The following is a 16,524-nucleotide window of genomic DNA, read 5'->3' as shown; positions in this document are numbered from 1 at the left end:
ACTATACAATTATCTGTTTCTCCTGCCAGTCAATAAAACACGTCATACAACAATGACTGAAACACAACAACACCTGAAGTTACCCTGACATTATAACAGTGACATCTAAACATGATTCCCTAACATTTCTTCATCTGACATAAACTATCATACAAGTGAGTCGTGATGTGAGCTTCAGTGTGAATGTGAGGAGCGATTTCTCTCAGTGCAAAACTTTTAACAGTCTGGCAGAGCTCATCTGATTAGAGGGCGTTAAGACTTTTTTTTCCTCGTCTAGAAAATTCATGACCTACAGAAGTCCCCAAAAGTTAACTCTGTGGACTCTACATCAGTACTGAAAAGTTTATGATGATGATGGAGTATAAATAAGTCATCATCTTTGATATATATGTGTTTTAACAATAACAATCTGTATGATCTACTGTTAATTTCATGTCCAAACCAACAACACTTGGTCTAAAATAACACTTTTTATGCATTCCCCTTGTAAACATAAAGGGAGGCAGAGCCTCAGCGAAGAGCACGATGTCACCTTTCTTATTTTTATCCTTCTCACCACATGTCATTTTGGATTATGCTCATTTCATTTTCACTCTCACCACAAACTGTAGCACATCAGTTTGTTTCACACTCACACTCACTCTTCCCTTTAAGGCATTTAGTAAACTGATTTCTGCCTCATCCTGTACGACAGAAACTATATATATTCACATGTACAGCTAACTTCAGGAATGCATACTGTTTGTTATACGAGGGAAAAGCAAAGATCTTTATATGTCAATCAATGCAGTAACTCTTCATTCTTGCACATTATAACCTTATGCTGCATTAGACTGCATTTAAACTATTCTACAGAAAGCATAGGTAAGCCTAAAAGCTTCTGAATCATTTGATTAAATGTCAGAAAATGGGTTCATAGCAATGCCCTTAATTACAGGAGTCTACAGTGACATCTTCAATGCCTAAAAGCACAAAACAACAATTCTTAAATTTAAAAAAAGACTAAAACTATTTGTCGCCTGAAAGAAGTAGCCAATTTTCTGTCCAGATAAAAACAAATTAATGAACTAAAGAGAGCAGAGCTTTTGGGAAATAAGAAGTGGTTCCACTGGATTTTGTGAGTAAACGTATGAACGTGAGAATAGCTTTGAATATGTGGACAAATACGGAGCAAACAGTCTCCAGGATCTCTAAATCTGAATCGATTTGATTAATGCCTCTGCTTTCTGGAAGCTCATATAAATGACCTGCGGCTGCTCCGATTCAACAAACTAAGAAGATTTGCAAGACTTTAAACAGCTGAGTCTCTTGGCAGGAAACATTAAAGTGAACACAGATATTTTCACATTACTTACGAGGATCACAAAACCAAAACGAGTCCCAGGACGGCAGAAAGTTCGTCTATTACTTAACAAGTCAAAACCTTCTCATTTTCTGGAGGGTTTTATGTTCTTGAATAATTACACTTCATTTTTCTATGGGAGGAGAATCTTTTACTTATAATTAAGCTCCTGATGAAACATTTTGATTTCTACTCTACAGAGATACTTCGTCAAGAATTTATAGAGAGAGAGATGTATGTGAGGAGGTGTAAGTGCTGCCGATAGGAATCCAGTGCTAATTAAAATTACTGAGTGAGCAGAATTAAACAGGAAAAAGTTCAGAAGTAAGATTTTCCAGGCTCTCTCAACAACAAAGTCCCTCTAACTTCGTTATGAAGTTAAAGTGCCATGTAAGGTAGCCCAGTGTCTTCTGACACTGGTTCATTTTAACAGAACAAAGGCCAGTGTATCCTCCTAACAGCAGCTGGCATTCATATCTGCAGCTGCAGTGCTGACTTCCACTCCAACTCCTTGCTTCTTTAAGAAGACATGGACAGAGTATTACTGCTGGAGGAAAAGCTAGAAGGAACCCAGAGAGTGTGTCTCTCTGCCAGTATCACAGTCCTCTGGCTACTCTGCTCTGAGAGCTTTTTTAACCTGTATCTGGATTTGAATCAGGATCAAAACATGCCGTCACATTTGGCTGAGCTCTTGGCCTGTTTTATTGAATTTGGTCACAAACGCATCGATGCATCAAGATAAGGCTTTTCAGTGATAATGACACGACCAAATGTCAAGAAAATGTAGGACAATAGGTCAGAGAACGTACATTCTACATTCTTAACATGACCTGTTGTTGTGTCATGGCAGTATTGACCACCAGAGAAGGTGCCACTGCTGCCATTAGGTTCAAGCAATTGATTGCAAGTATGCCATGTATCTAGATGGCATTTGACTGTACTGAACCTGAATGTATGTTGCCTCCAAGTCATAAAAATCAATTGGAGAACTGCTGAACCGAGGGGTCATTTGTTTCAGCTGGTGCAAGCCAAGCCCCCTAAACAGTACAAATGCCTCTCACATGACCAGTTCTGTAAAAACAGGAAAATATTTGTATAGAAGTAATAAAACTAGTTTTTAGAATTGTCTGTATAGTGTCATAACTATGAAAGATGTGAAAAGAGAAGGATTTCTTTCTCTTTATGAAACAAATTTCACGAAAACCCACTAAAAACTGCTCAGTCAAAGCTAAACAGATCAAACACATGACCTCCCTTGCAGACATAATAACTTTCTTTCCACAGCGTGTAACAACAGGATGATAACTTTGGAGTAAAACTGATTTTAAACCAGGTCAAAATCTAAAACTAATTTAAGCCGTAGAGAGGTAAAATAATGGAATGTGTAGTAGTACTGATAATTTTAATGTATTTCACAACTATCTGTCATTTTGGGGCAAATTTCAAGGACATTCTGGTATCTCATCTTGTCCAAGTGAGGATGAAGGTGTGCTTCGTGGTGATTTATGCTGCTATTCGAAAGAGATAAAATGCAGGCTGAGAGCATGGTGTTGCATCATGCACTGCCCAACGACGACCTACTTGCTGAGGGTGAGGGTGAGAGAGTCTGTTGCTGCTCTGATCTTGTTTTGTGCCTCCACGTGGGTCATGTCCTCTGCGTTGGTATCACCAATGGACACCACCCAGTCTCCAACACCGATCCCAGCCTGAGCTGCCTTTCCGCCCGGCGTCAGCTAAAAGAGAGAGAACACAAAGAGAAGGTTAGAGGAGAAACGTGTTTCCTGTGATAACAGAGAGGGGGAAAACAAAAGAATCTTAAGGAGAATATCACAGCTGATGATCACTTTATCACACAAAATGCAGTGTTTGATTATAATATCCATTTTTTTACACCAGGTCTCACAAAGGTTCAAAACACTAGTTTGAAAAATTCATCTCTGCCCATGTCTGAAATTTAATAAAAGCATTTTGGCATTTTACTTAATCCTTTTTAAAAATTCAGTCAAAGCATTCTGAAGACACGAACAACACAAAAACCGAAAATGTCACAGTGTGACCCATTATCTCATACACACTCAGTCCGGTGATGTCTGTTAACACTCAGTAATCAATTTAAGTTGTTTCTGAAAACATTTCACTCAACACTACCAGGAATGGGCAGTACAGGTCATCATGATGTCATCAGTCAGCAGCATATGATTTACTGCAGATGTGACTTCAGACTATGAGCAGCAAACAAGAATCATATGTTACCATGTAGTCATACCATTGACTGGAATGAAGCACCTACTGCTCCCTCATTCAGACAGGTAAGTCATCGGCTTAAAAGAGTGACATCATCCTCTCTCAGACTGGGACATATTGAGTCAGAGCTGGTGTGCCTGACAAACATACAGGCAGTAATGTTGCACCTACTACCCTGCTTACCATGTCCTCCATCTCCAATAATATAAAGAGCAGAGATGCCAAACTGTGTTAGGTAAGGGCTCAGTCAGCTTTCCCGTGCGGCTTAATGAAACTCAAGCTTTATGTCAAATTCTCAGATAACCGGAGAACAAAGTGCTCTGGATCAGATAAGTAAGCGAGTGCCAGGATTTCTGCCACAAAAAAACCCTTATTAGGATTAGTCTCTGATGTCATGGATCCCTGCAAATGTTAGCTCATCAAAAGCTCAGAGGACTCAGCGCTTCAATCAATAGTTTTCTGCCATGTTCAGCTAAGCTATCCCACTTGCTCCTTTGATTTTGCACATTAAACATAAACACTTGTCTAAGTTGGGAGGTAATGTGCTTCATAACCTGATGACAGCTCAAGCTTACAAAAAAAAAGACAACGAAGTTAAAGCCAGTCCTAAATCAAAACATGGCGGTGCTAAAAATAGGATGAAATGCGTTCCTCTGAGGCATTCTGAGTTACACTCATTTTACAGCCAAGCTGAAACATCACTTTAATTGCCTTTGATTTAAACTCACTGGAAGCAATTAGAGGGGTTAAGAAAGAAATCATTTTTCCAGTTTAGAAGAACTTCAAAGAGTTTTAAGAGCTGGAAAAAAAAAACAACTTGACATGGACACATGTGATGTGTTCTGAAAAAGGAACCGGAGCCTGGCACAACGCCGCCAAGGTTCACTGTAGGGAGCTGCTTCATTTCACTCTATTACACTAGATAGTAAAACTTTAGGAACTTGCAAACAATTATTTTACTAGCAACATTTCCTATTTGTATTACCAGAGGAGCCTCATAGGAGCTGTTCTTATTAGATAGATACCCATGCAGTGTAAACTATGGACAGACAGCAGAGAGAAGCAATAAAGCTGCTCCTTAGAAGAGTTACAATTAACAATTTAGCCAACTAGTTAAATGAAAGCCAGCAATAAAGGCATGGATTCCCTTATAGCTACCCTAAACAGTTTTACACTAAAGGCTCTACAATTATGAGAGCCCTTATCTCTCTATTAAATACACCTGCTGACCAGACACTTCTTGTGTAGGTTCAGGCCCCAAAAGTACTTTGACGAGTTTAGAGAGTGTGATGGTTTAGGTTAAATATGTCCTTTTAGAAAGCTTGCTTTTCAATGTGCCAAAACTTTCCCCTAAACTACAGAGTCCTGTCAAGTTTTCTGAGCTTTTATCATCAAATAAGCACTGATGCTGTTTTATGCAGGTCGAGCACCGTATCTGCTGCAGCCACATCAGTGCCACAGACAGCTATTATTAAAATGTGGTGCATGATTAAAAAAAATCATATGAAGTTATAAAGCTTGTAGATTGTAACTTAGGTACATGTGTGTGAGTGGTGTTGATGGACACAGGCACCTGTGCTTCTGGCTCAGGTTCAGAGTGCAGCTGCTCCCTCACTTGAGAAGGCAGTAGTTAAAGTTGCTGCGCTCAGACCTTTGGTTGGTAGGGGGTAGACAGAAACCCTACACCCACCCCCCACCCACAGCAGTTTGTCAATACAGCAAACGACATTGAACCACATATTCTTGTTATTGCAACATACACACACACACACACAACAGCACCTCACAACAACGTGACGGTGTAGCCGCACCACAAAGACGGCCTCCTGATGTGGACAGTTCAGACATGCAAGCAAGAATCTCATGGTGTCGTAAATGAATTTATCTAAATATGATGGGCCCCATTGATGACGTGACATTGGAGCAACTTAAATTATTCACAACTACAGGAATGGCCTCACAGTTTGCAGCCTGTTTCAAGGTTTTTTGGCAGAGCACAGCAGCAGAGCTGTTTTGGTACGCTATCAAATTTCAAAGCATTAGCCAACCTTTCAAAATGCAACGTCTTCAATTCACCTTTGAAGTGCCTCCCTTGTGAAAACCTACAGGAGAGCCAGGACCTCATACTTGCTCTCTGCTGGCTTTGCCTGTTTTTGGTTAAACTAAAGTTTACCTACAGCCCGTGATATACTGGTCATGAAACTTTGCACCAGCTCACTTTTATTCTTTCCAGGGCTATTTGGGGGCCGAGAGACAGTCTGTCCTTACATCACTCACACAGCACAGCTGATGCAAAGCCATAAATATCACTCTGAGAAATGGAAAACCAAACCTGCAAGTATGTGGACCCGACCCCCCCCCCCCGTGATGACCGCACTGCAACACCTAGCACTAACTCACCTTAAAACACTGCTTACAACATTAGACATCCACATCCCACCAGAAGAAATGCCCCCTGCGGCCAATCTATCAGTATGTACTGAATTATTAATTCACCCCTCTAACACGGCCTCTTTTCCCAGAGTTTGTGTGTGTGTGTGTGTGTGTAAGAGAGAGAGGGAGTGTTTAAGAGGATACCAGCGATAAAGGAACAGATGGTCTACAAGTCAGAGACACACAGAGAAACAGGAATATAGAACTCGATGACACATCCAGCTGTGGTGGAGGAGGCACATTCACAAATCTCCGCACTCACTTATTGACATGACATCATTTGTAATTTTCTCTGAACATTTGATTTCGGTTGTGTGGCATGTGTTTGTCGATAGGAACCAGATGGCACTCAGGAGGCTCAGTTATGGTATCATAATGTTTATGGAATCGCAAAAGGCACGAGATCTGGGGCAGATATATGGACAAACTCCTCAAAGGAGTTGTAGAGCTGCCCCAGAAACACTGAGGAAGCCATGAAATGACTTTACGATGAGATCTTGCTTTCTACATTTTATGTCTTTCCGGCTGAAGCAGGATGTTGGTGCAAATACACGGAGAGGGATCCAAGTTTATTTAAGTAGATCTCCATCCTTTCAACATTGCAGAAGTCTCAAGGAATTAAGAAGGCACAATGACCTAACTTCACATGCTGTCAGAGGAAGATCTGCATTTACCATAGACCTTACATGACAACCACATAAAGTTGAATTTTTCTGGTCGAGACAAATGCTTGGTTAATTGAGCACTTAAAAAACACATGGATTTCACACATGGAGAAAAGCCTCACTCATTAGAAGTTGTCTGTGGCTTGGAGGGAAATTATGATGATATATTTGACAGAGATTCTGCATGAACAGCTTTAAAGTGCAGAATGTAAACACAGACAGGGCACTTAAATTAACACATATACAACAGCACATGTCTTTACATTGTGACACAATTTAAATCTGTTTCTTGCCAGATTTACCTTACTTTCCTACCTAAATCCCACCTAAAAGCCAGCAGTAACAGATCAGTGGAAGACGTTTTTTTATCTTCTACTTCAGCCAGCAGTGCATGAACAATGTGAATGTGGATGGGGACAGAAGTTGCTAAAAAAAAAAGGGTGCCAACAAAGTGACACCTATGTGTCATATTTACATCACAGCCAATCACAGCTAGAGCTGGTAAACACCGGCGAGTTGTTCGTCCCAACTTTCCCACTGCACACTAAAGGCATAATCCAGTGTGAAAGAGCTGATTTGAGCAGCATCCAACTAGTATTTAACAACTGTGACCAGAATCACTGTCGCAATAAGTGATAAATAGATGCACACATGTTACGCTAATGTCAAAAAGTTATCTTCTCCTTTTGCTGTCAGATGACAATGGTGATCACTCCTCTGGTCTCACTGGGAAAGTATTCATTTGAGATTGGAGGAGTCAGTTGGATGGATGCAGGAAGTGAATGTAGAAGACATATTGGACACGGAGGGGAGACAACAGGATAGTGTTGTTGGCAGCGACAGGGTGGATATGAGAAAAATCCATGGAATGCTGAGAAAGCATCACTTTCCAGGTTCGCAGACAGAGGAAGGAAACAGCTAACACACCGACTCACACACACTCAGCTTTTACAATCATAATATCAAGGCAACAAGTACATGGTAGATTATCATAATGCAGCACTGATCTAATAAAGCCAACAATGCTAATGATAATCACCCTGTAGTGTTGTTGTAAAATCACTCTTCCTTCAGTCTTCACTTATGACTCTTGGCCTTCCACAGATTGCAGGAGCTTTCTGTCCTGTTGATCCACATGTTCTTCATTAAGTGATCGCTTAACTGTCTGTCTGGGTCGAGATACTTATCTCATCGGCCAGCCAGTAAGGACCGACCACCCACTGAAATCATCTCATATAATCCCTGTACGAAGAGGCCAGAGTTTACTGAAGGATGCTGTATATCTCTGAGGTTTACGGCCCATTGTTGGGCTGCAACTGTGGGAGTCACTGTCCCTTCTTTTATGACAATCAGGACAAGAGCCAACAGCCCTGGAGAGGGACACATCTTTATAACTTCTGTATCCTGAAGGCCCGGCTGGATCTAGATATCATCCACTGACCAGTCGTTACGGCTCCAGCCACAAACATTCTCTCTTTTCCCCCCTCAAATATAAGGATTATTAATAATATAATAGAAATGTTTAACTGCTCAGACTCATTTAAGTATGCCAACATTCATGGAGACACTGGTGGAGAAAATGTCAAGCATACATCTGTCATCAAGTAAAAAAACAGCATGTGTAATGTATCTGGATTGCAGAAAAACTGGCACCCAACATGTCTGATTAGTAATGATAAATCAGCTTGAACTGCAGCCTCACCCACTGACATTCACCCTACAGTGTGCCTCGCCTGTCTAGACTGAAATTCCTCTCAAGTCAACAACCACATCCCACCAAAAATCCTTGTTTTGTTTAAGGGCCACTCATCAAACTGAGTTTTTTTAAACATCTGTTTAAGGTCTTTTATAAGTAGAAGAAAATGTTTTTCGTCATTAATCCGAGGAGAACATTGTGTTTCTCACTGGCAGAAAACAGAGCAAATACAAGACATGTACTGACAAGGCTGGCGATAACTCCTGCCCTCACCAAGGATTACATCAGCTCCACACACACCTCAGTGCTAAGCCACTTACAACATAACATCTCTGCACACACACACACACAATCAATCAAAGCAACACCATAATAGTGCATTTGATTGCTGTGTTTTATCGACAAACTCAAATAAATCACATTGTTAATAACACATGTAAAGTCCAGGACTGACCCTTCTCTAATTACCCATTAACTCCTGATGATCCCCTAAACAGCCAACTGTGAATGAATTAATAAATGTAAATTAGGCTAACACTTATAGATCACCTCGGCCTCTAAGATAGCAACATCATAACGCCAGTGCATAACAGAATACCATATCTGTGTGCGCAATAGCTGGCAGCAAAGCTGGAATTATTTTACGTGTGTGAGCGTGTGAGAGTGTGAGCCTGCATGTTTGTCAGGCAAAAGCTGCGCTGCACTTATAAGGCCTGGAAAGTGGCTGCTGCTCTCGTCAATAGCAACAGTGAGTTTATACAGCATATGAACATTTATTCAGTGACCCAACATGGAGAGCAGCATTGTGAGACAAACAGCAGCAGGTCCCTATGACCACTGGAGGCTACTTATGCCAACGGGTCAGGTATATTATACACTATGAATCCTATGTGTGCCTGACACAAATGATAAAATATGTGGTCAACCTGGTGTATGATAAACTTCCATGCAAACCCACAGTAAGAGCACACACACCTCAGAGCTACAGAACACAAAGGTACACAAGCAACTGTAGTTTCTTACCCTTGACACAGTGAGGGGCATGCTGAAGTCCTTGCCTCCCTGCAGCCTGAAGCCCCAGGGTGCTGGGCCGGAGAGAGTAACGGAGTACATGTTCATACCCTAGAGGAACCAAAGAAACAAAGGAAATGTCTTCATTAGTACAGAAAAGCCTGGAAAGGATTTCCGAGGCCATACATCCCTTTTCTGCTTCATCTAAGTCAGTGGAGTGGCTGCTTGTCTGCTTTTGTTTCCAACACAAACACACTCCATAGAGAAAACAGCATTTAAGTTGTTTTTCTTTCGCAAAGTACGATATTATCTCAGAACATTGAGGTCATAACACTGACCATGTCTGTATAATTCATTAAATGAGTTGTAAATTATGTGTTGTACAAATGAGGTGTATTTGTGTTAGCATGCAGGAGCTGCTGCTGGAACACCATACTGCTATTTTAAGCCTTGAATGTACAGTATGTAATGCATATAAGTAACACAGAAAACATTAGAATCCAGGATCGTGAGAACAATAAGAAGAGAAACCAGGCTGAAAAGTTATCCTTTTCCCTGACCCACTTGCACGCAACATCCGATTGTGACCTTTTAAATATTTCTGTTAAACCATGAAAACAGTATTAAACAGCATTATTGACACAGAATGTCAACGCACTGAATACCCGGGTCATTTTAAGCACCAAAGGCAACTTGAGATATCACTGGCTCTCACTCAGGAACTGGCCGCTGACCTCTGTGCTCGCACCCACTCCGGCCCTTCTTCACCCTTCACACACACACACACATACGCATATCTAATCAGGATGCCACCATGGCATGCAAAACCTACCTTGTCCTCAAGGGCCGGCCGGTAGCCCAAACCTGGGAGAGAGCCTGAGAGTCAGTAAGCTAGGGCAAGCAGATTCTCTGTCTTGCTGGCAAACCCTACCCCCGGTGCCGTCTGTCTGTGTGACACAGGCAAGCCCTCGCCTCTGCTCACTCCTCAGAGAGGCTATATAAGGAATGTAAAACTACACCAAACTATTTCAGCCCAACACCCACATGAGTCACAGAGAGGGGGAGAGAGAGGGAGAGGGCAGAGGAGCATGGAGAGAGGTAACGGCAACTACCCCAACATCCTGGTGAAGGCCTATAAAGTCAGTGGATTTATTTATTTTAGAGCATTTGAGAAATGCAGACAGTTCAACACAGTTGAAGCCTACAGGACTCTGCACTCTGTTCCACACAGTTTAACCAACCTACCAATTATAACATCAAGTTCTTAAAGCAAAAGTAGCTCCCACACATGGGAAAGAGGCAAAATAAAAACAGACTAAAGAGTATTCAGCAGGCATCCCCAGGATCCCACTAATAAAACCTAATTCAACGCAAATCCTTGTTAGAGGGGGCTTCAGTTATTTTCATTTATTGTGTTGAAGAACTAGTGCAGATCTACCACTCTGTTCTCTCATATGACTCCTCTAAGAGCAGAGAAAATCAATTATGAGACAATATACAGGTGAGGATCCACAGCAGGGTCAGATTTCACTTCTGATAGAATAACACAGTGAATTAAATATTCAGCTACATCTGTGGAGGCAGCAGCATCAATCTGAACGTTAATTAAACACTATTCTTTAATTTAACCCGCTGGAGGGAAACATCAGGCTAAAGCAATAAATGACGTAGTCCCAGTTAATGGTGTTGCTATTTATAATCCCCCCATGGTGTTGCTGTTTAATCTCTGTAGGAACTTTTAATATGAGTGTACCTTACCCAGCAATGCGCCGAATTACACGCTTATTTCTAATTATGAGCTTACACAGCTTACTTTTAAATGATCTCAGTGTGTCTAAGACAATCATTTTACACCAGTAATTAAAGGGCCACGCTGTGAACACAACACTGCAGCCTGGAAATAAACACACACACTCACACACAGCAGAGGAGGAAGCAGGACCAGACACGAACCCTACTGGACTCTAACACAGTGTTCCGCACTGACAGCCTGATGGAGGATCACACAGAACACAGAAGAAGAAGTGAGCACAGCGCAGCCTCTCAGTGACTGAGCCTGAGAAAAGTTTACAAAGTCACAGCGCGCACACAAAGAAAGCTCCAGCTTACCTCCTGTCCCTCCTTGTGTTCGCCAGACATCACGAGTCAGTGTACCCGATAAACAAATTTAGAAAAAACAAAGAGTCAATCGGAAAGCAGCCGAGTGCTCGGACTTCCTTGAAACAGACGTCGGATCCCCCTGGTGAGCAGCAGGATCATTCCCTCAAATTCTTTTAGTAGGACTCGGATGAAGCGTCACAAGTCACATGGGCCGCGGCTTCATTTCATATACTGCGAGTATGAAGCCGCCGGGAGAGGCTGAGCTCCCAGAACCGGTCCAAAACACTACCGCAGAGTCTGGATGGTACAAATAACACACGTCCAATAACGCGGTGTTTACATTATAATCATTTTTATATTCACAGTCCAGGTGCACGTCATTATATTGGGTTATCCAGGGTCTCCTTCCCATTCATTTACACTCCACTATTATACTACACAGGATTCTGCCTAAAAGTTTGCTACCTCAGAAACGTAGGTGTAAATATCTATATATAAAAAATAGGATTTAAAGACTTGATTTTAGTTTCTGTATTAAGTTCGAGAGAAAACAAATGAGCATTAAATTACCCGAACGTAAACATGTTAAATGCTTTTAGGCTACAATTTAAACAAAATGCAGGCTACATGCAGTTTTGAGGTTTTCAGACATTTGTGCATGTTGCAATGTTTTTCTATCTTCCGGCCGTGACGCAGTTATTTACCTCATCCGCTTATAATTAAGAGAAGTCGTTTAATTCCTCATTTTAATCACTCTGTCTCACAGCTTGAATATTTTTAATGAAAAATAGCCCTACTGGGCACAGAAATTGTTAAACTCTAACCAATTTAAGCTCTACGATTTTCTTTTTACTATAATAATATTTACAAATACTTGTTAATATTAATAATGAGATATTAATAAGAACCATCTACCTCCTGTTCATGCTGTAGCTTTCGCTCTTATAGTAACTTTATCTTTGTGCATTGTTCCTCATTATTGTTTATATTTTATTTATGTGTATTTTTGCTGGTTTGCTTTCAAGCTTTGAGAACATGCTACATGACAGTTGACGGGATGGCCAGCAGATGGAGACAAACTACCACAGGACGCCGATGGTACCCTCGGGGTGCTGCCCTGCTCTCCATCATCACAGTGGTGGCTGAACAAGTGGAGAAATCATGAATCATCAGTGAAGGCCTTGAATCGAAGCTAAAACTGTTTGTCGTAGACGGTTTATTTCTTTGCACTGTCGCCCGCAACGGTTTATTTACGACAGCTCGAGTACAAATTGAACTTGTTCATAGCAGAATAACAAACCGCTGGCTTCATTTTGTAGGGTTAACGTCAGCTAGCTAAAACCCACCAAGCTCAGTTAAACTTGTGCACTTTTGTGAAAGATGGCTGACAACGGAGCACACCCGGCTGAGGAGGACCCGGCCGCGGCATTCCTGGCTCAACAGGAGAGTGAAATTGCGGTAATAGAGAACGACGGCGAGGGATTTGGGACGCTGGAAGGAGCGGGCGGTCTACAGCCGTCTCAGTCGGCTAACTATGGCAAGTTTGTCACTAAGCTAATGTTAGCAAACAAGCTAAGTGAAGCTAGCCTACCGGTACTTACGTCGGACAAATAGTTGTTAGCGAACAAAGGCCCTTTAACCATATGTTAAAAATAGCAGACACGGGCAGTGCACACTAAATAGTTTACATTAGCGACAACGCCTTACACTAATACAGATATAGTATGTTAGCCTTTAGTTTGGCTAGCTAATAAAAGTACGTTTAGTGACTGTTAGTAGTGTCTTTACAGAGCATCGTTCAACATTACTAGTTAGCATGCTGCTAACACTTGTGTTATTTAATAGTCTCCGAGTTAAATAAGATTCGTAATATGTTAAGTTGTTGGAAAATCCTTTGAACTAACAAAGCAGCTCAGACATCATCAGTGCCCAAACAGGTGCTGCTGCATTTCTCAGGTCAGGACCAAACTGACAGGATGTTAGCACTCATAGGTTAGCTCTGATAGTGAGGGAGAGTAAGTGCTTCAAAAAGTCACGTTTTAACTTTCAGCGTGTGTTTTTTTATTTAATCATGATGTTAGACGGATTTGGAGAGGAGCCTGCCACAATGAATGGAGATATGTTTCAGGTGAGTTCAGCCTGTCTGGCTTTTCATTATGTGTGAAGTTATGTTTTATTCTGGTCACCAGCAAATAACTTTACCTTTTTTAATACTGCTGCAGTCCTGTATGTAATGTACCTTAAAAGTGTTGGATCATCTAGACAGTATATGGACCAAATAGCTGTTTTTATGTCCTCCAAAAGGAGTCCAATGGCCCAACAGACAACTATGCAGCCATCGCCCAGGTGGACATTCAGAGGCAAGAGCCAGAAAGTTTGCGTAAATGGAGGGAGGAGCAGAAGACACGTCTTGAGGCACTAGGTGAGCATGAATCATAATAGCATTAGCAGTAGTGCTCAGTTTGTTGCCATTAGTCACAATCAGCCACTGTGGTTAACACACAGCTACAATCACATGTGAATTCTCTTCCCCTGTTTGTCCTGCTTTGTTGTTTTCTTCCCTAACAAGACTCAGCATCTAAGGCAGCAGAGGAAGAGTGGAGAGTGAAAGCCAAAAAGGAGCTGGAGGACTGGCATGTACACCAGAATGAGCAGATGGAGAAGAACAAGGCCAACAACAGGTCAGGCTCTGACATCTCCCTCGTTAATGTGCAGAGGAGTAACAGTTGGCGGTAACGCTGTAGTATTCAAACGTTATAATAACTTTATTTTAGGTGGTTTTAATGACTTACGCAAAATGTTTTTCCTGTCCATGACAAAACTTGCATAGTTTAATGAGTAGTGAAACATGTGTTGAATTTATTTAAGAGTTTATTGCTTATATAAAGGCAGCCTGTCCACTACTGCTAAGATTCTTACAAATGCATTGCAGCCTTTCCTTTTCTTGACCAAGCTAACCAGTTCTTGTCTCACACTTTCCAACAGACTCTGTCCAAGTCTGGCACGGTATCACACTGCATCTGTAGCTCTAGTTTCTTTTCCTTTTTTTTAAGCACCGAGAAACAATCCCCTGATGAGATATTAGTGTAGAGCCGCAAATCCAGTTCAAATGCCTGGAAAACAAAACAGGAAGCTAGCTAGCTCGAAGGAATGCAAACACAGAACAAATGTCACAGTTTCCCTCCATGCCGGAGCCCAGTGGCCTGCGCTCGCCTGAAATACGTCATCACTAAGCTTGTTTACTTGCAGCTGTGTATTACAGCAGTACACGATGTTTGTTTAGACAGCATTGGATAACTTTAATCTTTTTATTTCCACCTCATCAATAAACTGTTTCTCTTTGCTTGCATAATCAGACCCTAATGTTTCTCAGCTTGTTGTTTGACACTGAAAATCTTCTTTTTCCTTCTTTTACCTGCTTTCTTGGCCTTTGCCTGCGCACTAGGATTGCTGACAAGGCTTTCTACAAACAGCCCAACTCTGATGTTATAGGCTTTGTGTAGGTTTAAGCTTCTTAATGTTGTATGCCGTGACCCTTTCACTTGATGCATGCCACAACACTAAAATGACTCCTTTTCAAGGCCTAATTTGTTACTGCATTTTTGCATTTGATGGTTACATAGGTCTCAAAAATATTCTAAGCATTTAAACCATCTTCCAACCAAGTGTATGATAGGTACAGAAATGCATGAAGTAAGTTTGTATTTTGTGCAGAGATGGTATTGGTGTGATTGAACTTTGTGGTTGAGCACCATGTCTAGCTCAGACTCAGTTTGCTGTTCTGAAATCCCTCTAATGCTGCAGCTCATTTATATCCCTCCCTGCTCTCCCTCCCACCTGTAGAGCATCAGAAGAGGCTTTCCTGGCAGAAAGCGATGGCAGCAGCCCGGGATCTGAATGGGAGAGAGTAGCTCGTCTGTGTGACTTCAATCCAAAAACCAACAAGCAGGCAAAGGATGTTTCTCGAATGCGTTCTGTCCTCATCTCTCTCAAACAGACGCCCCTAGTGCGTTAGACGGTGTAGAAACTTTGCCTTTCCAGTTTTATTCTCACATTGCATCAGAAGAATTTGTATGCCCCCTTTTAAAATCCCTGGTATGTTTATAACGTTTAAAATCTTCCTGCCTTTCGTGATGTCTATTATATTCAAATAATACACTTAACATGACGCCCTGGTGAGACGACAGCTCACTGGCAGACCGATCTGTTTGTTACATCCTTCAGCTGGCCAGTTTTATCACTTAAGGAATTATTGTTACTATAAGTTTTCCTTTCCCCTTAACTTATAAATTAATTTTATTGCATGCCTCTGCCAATATTTTGGAAGCACAGTTTGTATTTGTTTTATACATTTGCATTTTAGCCAAACATTTAATAATGGAGCACTGCTGCAGGTTAGATTGTAACCACGTATGCCTCTCACTGAAGTAGAATCGTATTTACAAACACCTTCACATTTGTTGCGTTATAACCCTTTTTACTGTACTTAAGGTAGCTAGTATACAGTATTTTTCTCTCCAATATACATTGAGCTTGTGGCCTTTTGTGATCTAGCTCTTTACTCCAGTTTGTGGATTTAGCCGGCTGGATTTTTCTCTTCAATTTGGTAAGATTTCATAAGAAAAAAAAATCACAACCAAAGATTTCTGGTATCATCTAAAATGTTCACAGCTTGTTTCTGAGTTCACTGATTTTCTTCAGCGAAAATCATTTGTTACGCCAACACATTTTCGATTGTTCTTTAAAAACACACAGTATGCCGTCGGTTTCAACAGTAATGCCTGCATTGTTTCACAGGTTGCCTATTTGGACTTTTTGAACACTGAAAAGAGTGAATGTTAAAAGGGAACTGGAAAATAAAAGCAGTGGAGTATGATCACTTCATCTGATTTGTCCTGAAATCTTTCCACGCTGACACTGTTGTCCTCTAACTGCACCCTGTAGGATTGTTATCCTCACTTTAGCAGTTCTCCCCCAAGGCTGGCATTAAATACATAGTTAAATATTTAAGGTAGACCCTTACCTCCCTTGTA

At 41.3% G+C, this 16,524-nt stretch overlaps 2 protein-coding genes across 5 annotated transcripts in view; one reads left to right on the top strand and one right to left on the bottom strand.

Moving 5' to 3' along the window:
* Positions 1–11,704, bottom strand: part of pdlim7 (PDZ and LIM domain 7) — a 28,129-nt gene extending 16,425 nt beyond the window's left edge. The window contains exons 1-4 of one of the 3 annotated variants that reach the window (XM_028415726.1): positions 11,501–11,704; positions 11,310–11,381; positions 9,404–9,502; positions 2,924–3,075 (exon numbers count right to left, since the gene is read on the bottom strand). In XM_028415726.1, the coding sequence (XP_028271527.1) occupies positions 2,924–3,075; positions 9,404–9,499 (248 nt within the window). In that variant the 5' untranslated portion in view covers positions 9,500–9,502; positions 11,310–11,381; positions 11,501–11,704. Of the gene's footprint in view, positions 1–2,923; positions 3,076–9,403; positions 9,503–10,223; positions 10,381–11,309; positions 11,382–11,500 lie in introns of those variants that run through there. The other 2 variants (XM_028415724.1, XM_028415725.1) reach the window with 2 other exon arrangements.
* An 875-nt stretch (positions 11,705–12,579) lies between these two features.
* On the top strand, positions 12,580–16,375 carry cltb (clathrin, light chain B). 2 transcript variants are annotated; one of them, XM_028415758.1, is made up of 6 exons: positions 12,580–13,028; positions 13,573–13,619; positions 13,796–13,913; positions 14,061–14,172; positions 14,477–14,497; positions 15,335–16,375. In XM_028415758.1, exons 1-6 carry the CDS (start codon positions 12,872–12,874, stop codon positions 15,504–15,506), a joined length of 627 nt encoding a protein of 208 aa, XP_028271559.1. In that variant the 5' UTR covers positions 12,580–12,871; the 3' UTR covers positions 15,507–16,375. The 2 variants fall into 2 exon arrangements, with proteins under 2 accessions (XP_028271559.1, XP_028271560.1); XM_028415759.1 differs by lacking the exon at positions 14,477–14,497.
* Positions 16,376–16,524: the final 149 nt, after the last annotated feature.

This window comes from Parambassis ranga, chromosome 10 (genome assembly GCF_900634625.1).
Source record: "Parambassis ranga chromosome 10, fParRan2.1, whole genome shotgun sequence".
Classification (NCBI taxonomy): Eukaryota; Metazoa; Chordata; class Actinopteri; family Ambassidae; genus Parambassis; species Parambassis ranga.
The sequence above is the reverse complement of the archived record's forward strand: the minus strand, read 5'-3'. Positions and strand labels throughout refer to the sequence as shown.